General features: G+C 34.1%; 1 protein-coding gene across 1 annotated transcript; it reads right to left on the bottom strand.

Annotated features, from left to right (window-relative positions):
• Window positions 1-1130: 1130 nt before the first annotated feature.
• LOC114185048 (ARM repeat superfamily protein) lies at window positions 1131-17450 on the bottom strand. The gene is made up of 24 exons (XM_028072543.2): window positions 16964-17450; window positions 16759-16868; window positions 16467-16539; window positions 15998-16059; window positions 15433-15574; window positions 14057-14272; window positions 13858-13924; window positions 12123-12522; window positions 10488-10635; window positions 10218-10378; window positions 9227-9326; window positions 8664-8738; window positions 8425-8559; window positions 7442-7531; window positions 6206-6388; window positions 6017-6121; window positions 5143-5301; window positions 3868-3912; window positions 3521-3742; window positions 2736-2842; window positions 2606-2662; window positions 2297-2366; window positions 1952-2198; window positions 1131-1423 (listed from the first exon to the last, which is right to left on the bottom strand). The coding sequence occupies exons 1-23, from the start codon at window positions 17102-17104 to the stop codon at window positions 2037-2039; spliced, it is 3030 nt and encodes a 1009-aa protein (XP_027928344.1). The 5' UTR covers window positions 17105-17450; the 3' UTR covers window positions 1131-1423; window positions 1952-2036.
• Between the last annotated feature and the right edge of the window lie 662 nt (window positions 17451-18112).

The following is an 18112-nucleotide window of genomic DNA, read 5'->3' as shown; positions in this document are numbered from 1 at the left end:
TGATCTGATGTGTTAATTTAAAGATGATTGGAATGGTAGGATAAAAATAGATAAAAAAAGTTAGTCAAAATCATTATCCTTAAAACAATGTATGTGGAGCTTTACATTTGAATGAATGAATTCCTAGCACTCTACTTTATTTATAAATTATCCTTAAATTGAACTCATTTTATCTTTTAAAAAAATCATTTTGCTTTTATACTTATTATGTTTTTATATCGTATGGTGATATGTTAACATTCATTAAATTCAAAATACTATTAGTTTAACTAAATTTACTTTATTTTTCAACTTAATACATTTTTAAAGTTAATTGCAAGGTGGATGTATTCTTTTTTTCTTTTTTCAAAATATTAATTTTGTTTTTAACCAAACAATATGGGAGACGTATTAAGACTTTCATGACATTGGCTCAGTCAAGGAAGCAAATAATGTCAGATTCAATTACAAACCAGGTAGTGACATATCGAAGTTGCAATGCGAGATGAGATAGTAAGGAGAGAATCACTACGTAACTAAATTAATTTGCATTTATACCATTAGGAGAAGCCTATTCATGATGCCCTTCTCAAAGGTCTACTATTCATTTGGCACACATATCAGTAACAACAAATGAACAACAACTGGAAAATCTGTTACTGATTCATACACAATTTAATGTCCTTCATTCATACATAGCGGTGGCAATAAAATGAACAATAAACTTTTGCGAGGGTTTATTATTCATGATAATCGGTTGGAACAGATGATCAGGCACTTCCTTCCACCCCAAAACTTTGCAACCAACTGTTATCATAAAAGAAAAGAAAAAACGCTTAAAATTTATCCTCCGATGACTCGGATTCGAATTCTAAACGGTCGACAAAAAATATCTAATTCAGATTCCCAACCCAACAACTTCTACAATTATCAGAGATGGGGTCATTTTTTTTGTATACAATTAGAAAGAGGTTATGTAAATAAAAGTAATAATTGAAGGAAAAAAATAAATGTCAACATAATAACATGATCCACTCTTTATATTCACCTTACAACATTTCATAAATCAAACTCACTTTGATAAATTAATGTTCAGATATCTCTCGAATTAACTTTTTCGATTTAACACAACACAGTATGAGCCAGGGGTATAAATTGCAATTCAAAGTACTTAGGTAAAATTTGCACTACACATCTCAATGTGTCCAAAACAACATTCTACAAACATTTCACATTGCCTGTCATTCTCAGTAAAGTAAATAAACACTATGGACTCAATGCTGCCCCTTTCTCTATATAATAAAGGAACAGCATCCTATTTACAGAGTTTCACGCTGCCATCAGGCATAGATAAATGAAAATGATTATAATCAGGGAAAACCATGACCTGGAAACAATTATAAATAAGTGTGTCAAAAACCACCAACAAAGCTTCAATATCATCCTGGAAAAAGAAAAGAGATTGTTAACGTTAGATTCAACTGCAGAAGTCATGAATTACAATCCATAATCACAGTAATTTCAATCAACATAATTTCAAGCATGATGGTCATAGTGATTTTTATTTTGATAGCTCATTAAAATGTCTTGGGTCAGATAAACTACAATGGGCAAGATGGAAGAAAAGGAGCGAAGGGAAAACGGTAACCGGAAAAACCAACCAGTCCATTAAGGCACCTTCTCCAATTTTGTTTGTTATTATTATCGTCCTCGTGAATGTGCACAACTAAATGCTTCCCAGTCTAATGATTTCCTGTTCATAAATTTATCACTACTGTTCTTGGAGGTCACAATTTATATGGCCTATAACTTGAAAGCTATTATGCAAGACAGATTCTGTTATCAATCGTGTCATTCAGGCTAGGGTTAATGAAAATATGGAATGGGTCATATTATCGTTAAAGAAAACCTAACAGATTAGGGAGTTGGAAGCAAGTGAAAATAAAATAAAACTGGTAGAAAGAAAATATACCCTATAAGAAGTATCAATCTATGAACACAAAAACTGAGCCTGCACATAGCACCGCCAAATCGTAAGAATTAAACGTCAGACCCAATTATGGCATCTTTAACGCCTGCTTCAATTGTGCAAATGCAGATGGATGCATACTGCTCATTGCAGCATTGAATAATTCTCCATGAATGGCAGCACATGTTTGTAGATTTTCTTTCACACAGTCCTCAAGAGACAGCTGATTGATCCTGTCGGAAAATTTGATCTATTGACAAAATAAATAAATGCATCACTTCCTTTGTTACCCTCACAATATACATCATTCAAAAATGGAAATTTAATCTAGTTTTCGCAGTTCCTAACCTGTCTTTTTCTGAATTCTTTACTAGGAATAGTGCCCTCATCATGAGATGCGCTGGAGCTCATGTCACCACTGTTATTGACAATAGACATGAAGAACTGTGGTTTCAAAACATGACTGAATGCCCTTTAATTAAAACCAGGGATGACCCCTTTTTCAGTTTCAAAAACTGAGTTTCCCTTCAGAACTAAGCTTTTTCACTAGTTGGTTATTGACATATAAGAGATTACCCTAACCAACTAAGCGTTAGCTAATAAACGAAAATGACGTGAATGGTATTTATATTACATCCCTAGAATAAAAAAGTATACCTGGACTCTTCCTCAGTTAAGTCTTCATTTCTGCCCAGAATCACACTAGTGCAAACACTGTAGATCAAAACATACACTGGGATCAGTTACTCTTATTTCCAAACAATGAATACTATTTAAAGGTTAGTACCTCAAAATTTGATCCAGTTTGTCAAGTACTTGAGGCAGTCTTAATGTCAGAATTATTGAGAGTGCTAAACCAATTGTCTTCTTCTGGATGGAAGAGACATTATCTACCTGGAAAAATTATATGCATAAATTGAAAATAGAGGATACAACATTAAGGACGCCAAAATGACACATACACACATAAAACTAAATACTGAATACAAACTTAATCAGATATTGATTTTAAGAAATGTGACATCCTACAGCATATTTAAGAGGACATAGAACTTCTTCCAACCAAGGGCAAACACTTTGCCCCGCCTTCCATCACATAGGGGTGCGTAAGTTAAAAAAGAAAACGTATCAAATAATGAACCTAAACTAGGCCGTGACACAGACAATGAGATTCAAATATACTTCAGATACTGATACATACAAACTTAAAAAATAAAATACTAGGGAAAAACTGAGGGGAAAATCTGATTCAATCCTCTGATAGTGAACAAGTACAAGAGGGTATATAGGCACTCTACTGCCCAATAAATAATTATACAGTTAAAAATGACACTCAGTATCCCTATAATATCTTGCTTCAATAATTAGAACTGACTATATCTCCTCGTAACTCAACAAATAGATAATATCTTCTAGTGACTTAACATACATCAACAGTCCAATAAATATAAATCATTTTAAAGTTGTGTATTTATTAAGTAATGCAACTCACAGGTTTGTCTGAGTACATATAAGACAAAAATATGCAATAAATTTAGAACAAAACAGTCTCTTGAACATAACCACACCAACCTTATCAACCCAAATGTCAACCAGACAAAGAAGTATATTTTCTTGAACTGGGATGGATGCTGTCTGAAGCAGTAGAGAAGTTGATGGATCTGATGCTAATTGGGCAAGTGAATTTGTATTCATCACCAAAAGCCTAGCAAGGATCGCAGCAGAAGATGCTTTAACAGATGTTTTAGAAGGATCGTGGTCATCTCCTCCACTCAAACATATTACAATTAACTTCTGTAGACAAGAAAAAATATCCGAGGCTTGAAAACATTCTCTAGATTATGATATGAACTATGAAACATGAGTTGATCAGCACATACTTTCATTTACTATATCTTACAAGCTTATAACAGACTTACTTGTAAAGTGCTGCTAATAAGTGGGGGCACTTCAATGGGGAAACACTGAAAAAAGAAAAAATCAAATTTAAATATTGCTTGCAAGGATTTTTAAAATATATATGACAAGAAAAGAAAACCATCGTCCAACTTATGATAAGACAAAAAAAAGTTCATAGAACATCCAAAAATTTAGTCACAGGCAGTAGAAATGCTGACAATGACGACAGTGATAGTAGTGGTGCTATAGATTAATAATAGTGGTAAGAGTAATGTACTAGCACTGGTGGGAGCAGTAGCAATGACAGTAGTGATAATGGTTTCAATGGTAATGGTAGTGATGATAGGGCAACAATGTTATGCATGATTACCAAAGATAACAAAATTATTTTTTTGAAACTAAAATTCAAATTTACAAATCTTATTTCCTGGTTTTGAAGATGAATGTAAAAGAGTTTTGAAATGGAGTAAAAGAAAACTTCAAACTCCATTTTTGTTGAATACGCTTTGTGTTTTGAAAATTACATTTGATAACCAAATACTCGCAATAACCCCAAATGTGGCCTTAGTTACCAAAACTTTAGTGTTAAGCTATACAGCTCGGTAATTTAATTATATATGCACTTGGTTCTAAAATCCCAGAATGGAGGTACTAGCATAAAGAAAGCCTTTTTGGCAAAAAAATATATTCTGAAAATTATTGGAATGATATTTCTTATATGATTTTTCAGAAGTTAGATAAATATTATTTGGAATTCTTTTTCAAAATTAAAAACTGCATATTTTCAAAAACCATATCCAAATTGGTAATAGATCATTTATATGTGATTAAAAAAATAGTGTTGCTAAGCATCCTACATTATCATAATGACCCAAAACATAAAAATGCCTAAGCCAATGGGAACTTAATGAGTTAACCTAAATATGCAAATGAAGCTAGGACCTAAGAAAGAACCTAATCCAAATTCAACAAAGGCATAAGGACAAGAGGAGGAAAAAAGATGATAGAAGATATCAGTATTATCAGGTTCTTAGTAGTGCTAAACAATATATGTCTGAGCAGTTGAGTTTGAGCTCACAGCACTAATACTTGACCTAGTAAATAATATGGATTAAGGAAGCAGGTTAAGGTTATTCTGTTACATTACACGATATCAAATATCAATAATATCCATGCTATCATTGTTTACTAAACCTGTACCTCTCAACTGGAGGTATCAGCATATACCAAAAGCCCCAGTAGTTCCTATTCATAATTGTGAAGTTCGAAGATTGGCATTGTTTGGGATCACATACCTGTATTAAGATATCAACCACAGGAAGAACTGAAAGAAGCCCTTTGTCATTGACATTTCCGATAACTAAATCAAGAATTTTAGCAATATTTGTTGCATGCATGCTCAGAAAGTCATTTCCACCCAAAATTATGTAATCTTCAATTATATTCACAGCAACCTGTACTTAAGATAAAGAGTATGAACATCAAAATTTAACAAAGATATTAAAATAAAGTCAAAAACTCCCTGTTAAGGGTGGGTGGGAACTAGCTAAACCAGCAAGAATACGTAACAGTAATCATAATCATAAGCCCAGTATAGTTATCATTTTGAGAATGGGATATCATTGGCTGAATTTGTTTACTTCCATCAAATTAAAAACTGCATGATTACACTTTTCAAGTCGTGCTGCACAAACTTGATAGTTGTCAACTTATCTGGAAACCAGCTGAAAGAAAATTACACAGATTTCCCTTCCATATACATTAGATATTATATTAGACTACCCTAAAGTGCCTTTATCTAATACATATCCCAGACTAGTTTCCCTGTTGGTATCTCTAATCTTACAGGCATAGTTACTAATGTAACAGACTCAACTATCTTATCTAACAAATGTTTACACAAGAATCAATGATCTAAAAATTTGAGAAGGTACAATGGATGCAGGCCAGGGACGTGAGTAGAAGGAACTTATCATTCATTCATAGATTATTATGTACGTCATACAAAAATAAGTATATTGTCACAATCCAGTAATCATGCTCCCTGAAAATTTTACAAGACTACTTCACCCAAGAGCTACTAACACAATCGCTATCTTTCTCTTGAATAAAGAGAACAGGAGTAGATAGTAAATTGAAAATTTATTAGAGTATGGAGCTAGTTCTAACCTGCAAATGGTCAAAATTTCTTTCCATAATGTCCACAAGGCGTGAAAAATATTGTAACAATTTTGGGACCATTGATGGTGCGTGAGAAAGTGTGGCTTCCCACAACTGAAAGGTGTGCAGTTGAATTTTCATCAGATATTCACTCACAACAATAGTAGCATCTATTTGGTAAAAAAACAACAGTATTACCAGCATGCTATCTTCTAGGAGATTAAGTTCGTCTGGACTATTAATATCAATCCCATTTTCCAGAATTGGCAGCAGTATACAGTAGCAAATGGGTGACTGGTAACCAAGTGCAACCACAAAGTTTCTCAAAGCAACCAGAAGCTGTATCTGCAGCAGACTTTCACCAGAAGATTCCTCCCAAACCTTGCCACAACAAAAGCAATAGAAAGAAGACAGATCCAATTTTGATTAGTCTGGGATTTAACTACACAGCTACTCTTCTATGTCACTTGCAGGGTAAAACCTAAGAAAAAAAATAGGTATGTAAAAGATGGTAGTTAAACCGATGCAGATCAATTTTGCTTGGTTTCATGTAGCCATTTAAACCATGATCTGATCTTATTTATCAAGTTACAACTAATACAGATTGTAAATCCATTGAGATCAGAGTTGCTTCAAATCAGAGATGTAGTCATATTTCATCCGCAAAGCACACAATTTTTGCACGGCCAAGTCATCTAAAAAGTGAAGGGAAATGATCACACAAAATCTGCCTCTTTACGAAAGACCAATCTTATATTCCTTTTTTTTTCACTTTTTAATGAAAGTCAAGAGAATGTGTCCAACTGTTTGCTCTACCACCCCTTTTTATGAAATTCAACCTCGTTCTAATGCCCACCACCAACCCAATACCCTCCTCCCTAACGGTGGTCCTCTTTCTTGGATTTTACTGCCATCTGCCTCCCTGCTGCAATGATTTGTTGTAGTGCTGTGCTTTGTCATGTCAGTATTCTGAGGGTTGTGTAATAGGCTGTGCATTTGTGAATTATGTCAGGTGTTACTTAACTTTCAAATACTAATGTCTGGACATTTGTGATGTTTTGTTTCGTTAAGTGAAAAACATATGCTATATTTTATCATCGACCAAGAATTTATTGATTCCGGATATGTATGATATGTGAACTGGAAACAAATCCTTTTCATTTAAAATTCAATTCCGATTTAATAGCAAAGATGTGCATGTCAAATCAACCCTAAATTTCTTAGTAAGTCAACTATTTCACAAGTTTTATCTTTAGAGGAAATTAATAAACATAAAGATCAGAGCATCAAACAAATGAGTTGGCATATTTACTCATGTCACACCATTTTTCTAGTAAAGAAACTGATTCACAATTTACTGAAAAAGAAATAATAGGCAGGATATTAAAATACAAAGCTTAGTAGGCAAATAATAGACAGGATGTCTTATGTTACCTTCTGAAAAAATTGCACCAACTTATTTGCAAATGGAATGACTTCACTAACATGTCCAATAAGGATAGAGATCAAATTCAAAACTTGAACCTGAAGAAATATTTAGAGAACGTGAGCAACAATTCACACATAGTACCAAATATTGAATGAAAGTCAGTCTCTGATGATAATTTACACAATATATGTTCCCTCTTGTCATGCAGAAAATTTCAGTAGAATGGAAGAAAATGTGATGCGGCTGTGTAGTCAAAGGCACTCATTGAGGTTGAGGTGATGCCCTTTAGTAAGGCACACATCTCAGCTGCATTGGACAGGATGCTAGCTTTCAGTAACTAACCAATAACATAAAGCTCCAAAAGCCCATCTATATAACTTGCCAACTAAAACATTAAAGGGGGTCAACTGATGTTCTATCCTTGCTGGCTAATCAAGAATAACATCTGCGCAGGATGCATGGATGGAATGATGTCATTGGGATCAACAGAAAACCGTATTTTTGGCAAAACTATTATCTAGTTTGCTGTAACAAGGACAAAAAGAAAACACGCTATATAGAAATGGAACAAAACTTAATGTGGTTTAACATACATTTAACTATGACTTTGCTACATCCATCCAGGGGCAAAGCAAAGAAAGTTCACTATTATTAACGCACATTTTAAGGAACAGGCACTTAGCACTCAATTGTAATCCCAATAGACCCAACTCCTCACTGTTGCTGAGGTTTTACAACCTTAGTTAGTAAGAGATTTAATATACTACACAACCCTCTGCTTCAACCTCAATGTCCTTGAAAATTGCTTGCCAGACTACACTGCAGGTTATTTGGGTGGTGTCACATGACAGGCTAGGTCCATGAATTTTAAACTCCCAACCAAGGAGAAATATTCCCTTCGGTACGCTGCATTTCACCTTTTCAAACAATGTCTAAAAGAATTTATTTTCCATCAAAAGGGAGGAAGTTGCCTAGAAGTAACTTTTACCTTTGAATCAAATTCCTGAACTTCCTCAAACAACTTAAAACATGAATCCCAACAGATAGGAAGAAGATCAACAAACTCCCTTTCTGAAAAGTTTGCATCCTCAATATGTAAGCATAGGGATCGACATGCTGCCAGCTAAAAAAATACATACACATGGTTAGTTTGAAACAACATTAAAGAGTATATGTTGAACTAACAGAGAAACACAAGTGCAGTAGGAATACATCTGTCAAACATACCTGGACTGACAAATCTTTACCCTGTAACAACCTGATTAAAGCACAGTATACAGGCCTTTTTGTATCATCTTTGACCTGTGAAGGATAAAAAACACAAGAAAGTGAATACAAATGAATTTTCCTTAATTGAAGGTTTAGATGGATTAAGATAATTAGTTATTTTACTATCATAAAGCCTTACTATACCAACATAGAAATTATTTAACCTGTCTAGGTTTTGAATTTCACAACATTTGGGACACTAAAGGAACTAAGAAAGCTTCAAATCAAATCTTTCGTTTAATTTTACTGCAAAAACTTTGAAGTTCATCAACAAAGTAACTGGATGTTAGTGTAAAGTTAATAGTTAGTGGTCAACTATGGTCAATGGTCAACCATAGTTAATCAGTATTAGTTTTAAATCTTTTGTACAGCGCTGTACACATTGTATCTTGTAGGATAAATACGTAGTTGAACAAAACATTCAGATGTGTATTCATTCAAAAAAAATTCAGTTCAATTCAATATGTGCTTCTCACCTTTTTCTCTAATTCTAGAGATTCAACACTCAATAAATTACATACCTCAGAAACCCATTGCCCCAAAATTATAGCAACTTTACGATGAATGATACGCAGATTTGGATGTTCGTTTGAGAGTTCAAGTGATAAAGCACCATTAAACCTGAAAATGAATGGTTTAGAAGGAATAGACAGAAGTACTTTTATATCCAGTGACAGCCAACCAAAAGAAGGATCTAATATATAAAAAAAAAACATGTTTTAATAGGCTATGAAATACGCTGTGTCATTGAAGAAACATAAATCTGAACCATCAAATAAGATAACAAACTCAAGTAAGTAACTCTTTGCATGTTAGAATGCCTAAGATGGCACTCCTTGTGTTATGCTTGGATCTAATTGACATTGTGCCTCATTTATCTTTCCATCGTGCGGCAGAGCTTATCTAGAAACAAACTTGCTTTTTGTGAGAATGAGATTGGTATATCATAATTTGTATGATTAGTTTCTAGACAGATGTCATCAAGCCTTTGGTATGGAAAATAACCAGTTGTGGCAATGTGCTCTATATCGCACCTTCCAGTCTCAGTTCAAAAGGAATAGCCACATCTTCAAGGGCATATCCTCACCTCTGATTTTGTTATGGGATAAAACTGTTTTCATGGTGTTTAGCATATGAAAAATTTAGATGACTCGTATTCCAAACAAGGAGACTCGACAGCTCTCCAACACTGATTTGTCTCTATTTTTCCTCTTTGTTTTGTCTTTGCCCTCTGGCCTTATATACAATGCAATTTAAGAAGTAATATGCATTTTGGCAGGGAAATGCACTAAGGTGCTTGAGGTAGTACAAACAAAATCAACGAATAGTAAGTCATCACAGGAGGAAACTTTGTACAAAGTTCCATCACCAGTAATGGGTGGCTCCATGATTTCTTGAGTACAAATTTGTATTAGCAAAGCCTAGACACAACAAAACTACAATGATCTTCAATATTTTAGAAATGATAAGATGGATAACTTGGTAAATAAAGCATAGTCTTCTTGAACTTACCAGTCCTTAAAGCTCAGGTAGTTTGAGAGTTCATAATAAACATAAGCAGTAGCACCATAAGCAGCATCTTTAAGAAGCAAAGCAGGTGTAATTTCCGTCACAGAAGTTGGACAATTATTCATACTCTCTTGAAGAAGAGAAACTACAACAGGGCCTAGCAACTAAAAGTAACAGTCATAATCATACACCAACATTAATCTATAGTCAACAATTGAAATATCTCAACAGGAGAAAATACAAGATAACTGGTGATGTATAAATGGTACCTACTTGGCTATTAGTTTCAAACAATACAATGTATAATGCCTCAGCGCATGGCCTCAATTTTTCTGTCCACTGAACCATATCCTGCTCATGGTGAAAAGACTCAGGGTTACGGTACCACTCTTCCATATCACTTGCTGTCAGAACAAAATACCTGTTGGAAGATAAAGGCACTGTTTAGGCTGGCAATAGAGTGAAAAATCATTACATGAAATATCACTTTTACTCAAAGCAAATTACAATTATAGCCAATGACGGTAGCTTATCACCTCCAACTTATTTAAAAAAAAAAAAAAGAGAAGTTAAATTTTCTCATAAGTTATAATAGAATATCAAAACCTACATAAACCTTTCAAGATATCGCTCACAGAAAGCCATCAAAATGGGTCCAAACCAATGGGCCAACCTGCCACCACAGCTTTAGGCCGGAAACAATAATATTTTTACAATGGGTCCAAAAATTGGACCCAGTCTACCTAAGAACTGACCTGGGCTGACCATCCAACCCACCTATAAAGTTTACCTGATTATAAATATAATGTAAAATTAAAACTTAATTCTTTAATTCACTATGTATTATGTGAGAACTTGGAGAGCTTAAATTTGAGAGACAGAAGTAATGTTAAAACTAGGAAAACTTTAAGTTAATTAGGACCGAGGAGTGAGGTGGAGTTACATTTTTATTTTTTCAATTCATTACGCACTATGTATTACATGCAATCTTTAGTTCTTAATTATGGAGTTTTAATTTTCATGTATTATGTTTTGTTAAATATACAAAAATAAAATAATAGAACTTTTTAATTTTTATTTTAAATAATTATTAAAAATTTAGGTAGACTGATATGTTTAACACACTAATCCATAATGGTCGAGCCAGGCCTTTTTCAAATTGCATGGTCAGTGAGTCAGGTTGAGTCAGCCTGTTTACAAGGTGGGTCAAGTCCAAAGGGCTGGACTAGTCTGTTTTGACATCCATACAGGTCAGTTGAAGACCTACAAACAGACAGCCATAAGTGCATACACAAATGACACAGAAAATCCCATGATCTTGCTATCACAGATTATTCATAACTTGGAAGTTGAAAGCAGCAACACTGCTTTTTTGCAATACAGATTGCCACTTTTTTGCCTCAATACCAAAACATTCTATGAAGCAGTAGGGTATAAATACACTTTCAAGAGATTTCTAAATGTGTTTTATTTCACAGTATATTTAATATAATGACTAATATGATCTCTTACACTAAATTATCCTTGTATTGATTATTCAAATCCCATCTATTTGGCCCACATACATTTTAATTTGAGAAATTTTATCCTAAAACAATATTGGGCCTTGTGTAACTTAGAAGCACAGATGATTTCCTAAATATGTTCAGCTTTGTTGACAGGAAGCCATGAAATTAAGGCACACTACCACTCACAAAAATACACAATATATGAAAAAAAGGACTACTAAACAAGGTATCCCTTTTGACTGATTTGGAGAAACCAAAAGGAACAGAAATACATTTTTTTAATTTAATTATAATTTGCATAAAACATAACATTTATAAACACAGCATATCCTTATGCCTCACTCAGCAAAGAAAACAAAACAAATACAAGCAAGCCAAGAAGTGATTGGAACGTGAATACCTTGATATCAATACATTACACAAGTGGACTATCCTTTCAGTGGGGAGAAGAGAAGTTAAAACACCACCAACTGCACTGGACATATTTTTCTTCATCAGCTCCACAGTAACTCCATTTTCATCCATCACCCTACCTGTAAGACTTGGCTTGTACTCCTTACATTCCAGAATATTTTTAATCATCACCATACACTGAATAAGAAATTGCTCAAACGACAATAGATATGGCTCAGGATCTGTTATCCTATTCAAACAGAAGTCCATGACAGAAGAAAGCACAAATTTATCACCAAATGAGTAAGGATGTCTGCCCTGAAAGGCAACTAAAATTTTCATCAATTTGGTGCATGCCCTCTTTACGAAGTCCCAGAATTTAGTATACTGCTTTTGAAAAGAAGAATCTGTAAATAAAAATGTCTTGTAAGAATAAAAATTAAGTAACATTTTATCCACAGAAAAGGCACAGAAAGTAGACATTGTAGATTGTGCTGTGAGGAGGGAAGGCAATATTAGCATTTGAAGGTCTAATTTTTTTTAAACAGCATCTAATTACATAGCATAAAGATACGAACTATAACTTGAAAAAATAAAGAGAAAACAAAAACTAATATACAACAATCCGGGGCACTGACAAATAAGGATAGATTAAGAAATACGTAAACATGGTGATAATAGTATACGTTAAATATCCAAGTCTACAAAGAATGAAGAAATGGCAGTCCATGTATTTTCTCATTGTGCTTTACAAATACTTCATTTTCAGGATCATTCCCTCCTTATTTTATCTTTTCCTACTATTGAAATAAAAGATAGACATAGGTTGAATCTCTAAATGTGTGTTGAGCACATAGGGTTATGCATTTGTAAATAGGAAAATACAAAGATATGGGTATAGATACCATGTTGAAATAAGAGAGAGAGAGAGAGAGAGAGAGAGAGAGAAGCACAGGCTGAATCCTTAAATGTGTATTGAGCACACAAAAGATTATGCATTTGTAAATAGGAAAATATAAAGAGATGGGCCTAAGCACATTACATCTAACACCTATAATTCCATTATCTACCCTGGTATTTAAAAAAAAAAATCTCAGTTATTTATTTATTTTCTGTTTTTTGCTGACTCTTAACTAGGCGATATCCACTACCACAGAGTACTGTTGGTCATGTAGCTGTCAAGGAGAATTTTCCTTTGAATTTGGCAGGCATATTCCAAGAAAAAGTTATACCCAATTCCTGCTCCATTTCATCCAGCCAGCTTGGTTACTATGTGCGACAAGATTCTCTTCCCAGCTCAAATACTCCTCATGGCTCACCAACTAACTAGATTATATCATCCAACCTCTAGAAAAAAATGCATTAAAAAGCATGTTTGAACTTGCTACTCTATGAAGACAAAACATCCAGCTGTAGGGTGTGCCTAAGCACATTCAAGACTAAGTTAAAGAGAGTAGAGATACCGTTTGCATATGGTAGAGATCTTCCATTACATCTCCAAAAGTTTGTATACCAATTAAAGAAAATCTATCAACATAATGTTTTGATCATCAAGATTCAAGTTCCACATCATCATTCTTCAAAAATGTAACTTGACATGCTTTTGTGTAGCACACTAAAGAAACAATACTTTTCTAGGAACCAAATGATTCTTAGTTCACTCTACAAATTTTATAATATAATTATTTGTCATAACCTAGACATGAGGATGAAAATATATACACCAAATATAGAAGTCTCACAGTATGGAAGGAGTGATTGAATGGCACTCAAAAACACAGGTGCGACTTCCTTGACTGGCCGTACCTCCTACAAAATATAGTAATAATATAAGCCTGAAAACCTTAACTGGCGAAACAATTAACCAAAAAATATAAAAGAGTGCTCAGCTATCAAAACACAAACTCACAGAATTAAAACAAGATATGGATAGATAATTACCTGAAAACACTTTGAATCACTTTGAAATCCTGAAACAATTAATTGCCTCACAATTTTTGAACATAACAGCCATCTCTCACATGTAAGATAAAGTTCATGAGGCTGATCTTCAGCATTTAAATTAGAGCTTTGAGAAAGAGAAGAGAAACCATGAAGTATTGTCTGCACATCACTTTGCCAAAGACGCCAGCTATAATCAAAGAAATGAGACGATATCTGCCATACAAATTGGTTGTATACATGAATATATTATATGATTTAAGCAACACGATGTACTAAACAGTAATATTATTCTAGAAGAACTATGTAATCAGATGCATAACTTTGAGGAAAAAAAGGTGAAGATGCAGAAAATAGGGGAGACGATAAAACAGAATACAATTTAAACCCCAAAAGAGCGTACAGGATAGACCATATGTACTACTTCGTAAGGCTCAATAATTGCAACTATTTGTGTTTAAAATAATAAGAATAAAGTACCAAACATTAAAATGATACTTGAGTTAAATAAAACTTATAGCATATACACCCGAACCATTCATTTAGGCTCTATCATTGTGAAAGAACAGTTGTCTCTGGTTATGTTAGTATTGAGAAATGACAAACTTATGTTGCCTGTGGCATCAAATGTTTCTATCCCACCTAAGACATACAACACATCCATAAATTGGACTGCAGAACCTGGCTCTACTCAATTACGGATATTGCTCATTATGAATTAAGTGTATCACCCTCTTAATGGGGTGATATTAGACTTATTAAAAGTTCCTCTTATGCCAAAATCAACTCAAAATAATCAATTTAATGTTTGAAGTTAAAAAATGACCCTCAAAAGTCAAGAGTCACACTCCCATGCAGATATGCCTAAAATTGAAGAACACACTAGGTTTAGTGATACACATCAAATTAAGCTACCTCTATAGACCTTAACTACTAGATAGTTGGGACAACCTTTCAAGGGAGAGTGGCGATACTGCCTCCTCAAAAGTTTAATGTATTGAGCCATAGAGCCTGCAAATACCTACATCCAAGTTTCCAACAACTCAACAATAGGACCTCCTTGCTACCCTTGTAAGAACAAGTTAAAATATATTACGAAAAAAGTTGTGCATATTTGTGTGGCTTGGGATATGTATATCTGTAGCCAAGATCTCTTCAATAAGCTGAGAGAAAAAATGTTTAAACAAGTTTTTTATATAGAAGATTTTATTTTCTAAATAAAAAGAAAGGCAAGATTATTATTGAGGTTAACATATCATTCCAATAATAATGACTGTAGACATTTTGTAAGTTTTCAATGTACAGCATAAAGGCAAGGATTTAGACAGATGAGTGCAAGAGAGAACAGAAAAAATTAATAAAAGAAGGAACTGCACCTCTGCAAAGTTGCGTTGATCTGAAGTAAGGCGTTTTGTGGACAACTCCTTTAAGGTCCTAAATAGAATTAAAAAGATTCTATGGGAAGCTAGGACATCTGCTGATTGAAGTTGTTGTGATAAAACCAAAAAGATGTCTGGCCTGAGTCATTAAATTAGCATATCAACATAATATAGGACTTGCTTTAAGAAGAATGTTAAAATCATAAAAATGCATAGAAGCCAAAAATTAAGATAGCTTATATCATGTATGCAGCAAAAAGCCATGCATGTTGATAACGCCTCTCAAAGAAAACTAAAAATCCAGAACGCTTCTTTTTTATAATATTAAAACTGTATTAAAAGGCAAATAAGACAACTTTTTGGAAGATAGAACTTGCCTGGGAAATCAAAAACCATTAAATAAAACCTAATGTCATGCATGGGAGTTCATTAAGATAGTCAATGAATCAAAAATAACAATGGAAAAGAGATATAAAAAGAGGGAGCGGATGAAATTTCAATCGCAGTATTGTAGACACTGTAAATATTCTTGAAAACCAAAGAAATAAATATTAGACAGTACCATTCTTTGGGATAATCAATACGAGCGATTTTTGAGATGAGCACTGCAAGCATAAGAGCTATCTGCATTTTGAAATTGAAGGAGTTAGGAGAAATAAATATCTAAAACCCATCACAATTCACAAACATAACCAATAAAAATAAAATACTAAAAGCCTATGAAAAGCAGGGTAGGGCAAAGGATGACTATCATTTACCATTCACGAAGTATCCAATAAGGAAAATATTTGCAGTGGAAGTTAGAACCCATGCAAACTGAACAATATAAATCTCAACCCATCCCTGACAAGAATGAACATGTCTAGAACCGAAGTAACTAATGAACTCGGCATTCAGATAGCGGTAAGAGTAACAAACCAACAGTCAGAACACAAACATGCACAATGTTTCTCTCCTCAAGAACCAAATCAATAGTAAGCACCATCACAGACCTACAAAACATCCACTGAAAGAAGGTAAAATAAAAACACCTGATCATTCTCTTCTCTCAAGTACATCAACAACTTCTGCCTCAGGTGCATTTTCTCTTCATTGCTAATCCCCCTGAACAAACGAAGAAAAACTACACATTAAAAATGTCACATTACCAGTCACACATTGTTGCATGTAAGGTTCAGCTCGATTTTCACACAAAAACACAGCTTCAACGACCGACTACCAAAACTAAATCCAAAAAACAACCTCTTGTCAGCATTTCGATTACATTTCCCCCCTTATTTATAAGCAAATAAAGTAAAAGAAACAAAACTCAGAAGTGTTTACGAGGAATCGCGGCGGTGGCGCCAGTAGCGGTTGACGCTGTTCTTAAAATACACGGTGGCCATCATGCGTACATCCGTTTGCGACGCCAAATCTTTCGCGGTAATCACTTCCTGCAGTTCCATTCGCAAAACCAAATCCTCAAAACGAAACAGAAAGCACAATGCAAACTTCACTAGAACCCTAGGAGAGAGAAATAGAATGTTACGAGGAGGCACGAGCAGAAGCCAGGCCTGGACTCCGATTGCGCAAGGGCGTCCTCCGCCGGAGCGCGGATGCGGTGATCGGCGCTCATGGAATTCGTGAGCAGCGAGTACATCGCCGGCACGTCGGAGGCCGAAAGCGCCATCGGCGTGAAAGAAAATTCTTTGTTTGCGTTAGATTTGATTTGAAGAGTGAGTGGGTTAGTGAGTGAGTGACTGAGTGAAATCGGTGTTAAGTGGAAGTAAAATTTGTTTAGCTTTGTTCTGTATTGTAGTGACTGCAAAGAAAGGAGATACTTATATAGAGAGAGAAGACGAAGGAGAATGAGGAGAAAGTGTTTGTGTTAATGTTTGAGAGAGATCGTTGAAGAGAGGGTTGGGAGTGTAGAGAGAACGTTTGGCAGAGAACATAAAAAACGGGAGTGTGGAGGCTAATTGGGACCCACGGCGTCGTCATAAGCGTTTCCTTTCAGATTCAGACCAACTGCGCCAGCCATTTACTTTTCTTTTTTTTTCTGCCAAGTCGGATTATTTTTTTTTCTTTCTTCTTCCATATATATTGTTGTTATCTGCCACACACACTATTGTGAGAACAAAATTTAACCTTATGCTTAAATGGATTTTTAACATAAACATGACTTTAGTTGAAAAATTTAAAATCTTGAGTGAAACTATAATCGTGTTGAGCCAGAAAAAAAAAAGTGGGCATCTTCCTTCAAGAGTCTTCTCATTAAGCAGTCTTATTGGGAAAATGATGAAAGAACGAGTTCTTAACAAATATTAAGGACGAAATAAGTAATTAAGAGATATGTGATTTGGCTAGAGGAAAACATGTTTTAAGATAAATAATTTGGTGAATATTGCATGTGTGTTGTCCAAACCCTCTTGTAAGGTGTGAAAATTAAAGACAAAAATTATTAAAAAATACATTATAATTAAAAAAAGTTGTTGTAAGATCAAATTTGATAGTATTTTATTACACAATGTTTGTCTTTTATAATAAAAATCAATAAAATCGAAAAGTTTTATTGACCGAAAAGTTGAAATTTTAAACAAATTAAAAGAAAAAAACAAGTTAAGGGATAATGCTTAAATTTTATTGTCTGGGAAATTAGACGAAAGAAAAACTAATGCATTATACATATTATAACATG

Source organism: Vigna unguiculata, chromosome 5 (genome assembly GCF_037176805.1).
Source record: "Vigna unguiculata cultivar grain cowpea cultivar isolate G323 ecotype 2 chromosome 5, ASM3717680v1, whole genome shotgun sequence".
Taxonomy (NCBI): Eukaryota; Viridiplantae; Streptophyta; class Magnoliopsida; order Fabales; family Fabaceae; genus Vigna; species Vigna unguiculata.
Note: the sequence above shows the minus strand (reverse complement) of the source record. Positions and strands in the feature narration are given on the sequence as shown.

Excerpts from the sequence above, each read along its gene's own strand:
- LOC114185048 (XM_028072543.2), bottom strand. The coding sequence starts at position 17,104 with ATGGCGCTTTCGGCCTCCGACGTGCCGGCGATGTACTCGCTGCTCACG. Across the intron at positions 16,869-16,963 it reads GCTTCTGCTCGTGCCTCCTC|GAAGTGATTACCGCGAAAGA; the intron begins GTAACATTCTAT and ends ATGGAACTGCAG. Across the intron at positions 5,302-6,016 it reads GAAATTTTGACCATTTGCAG|GTTGCTGTGAATATAATTGA; the intron begins GTTAGAACTAGC and ends TCTTAAGTACAG.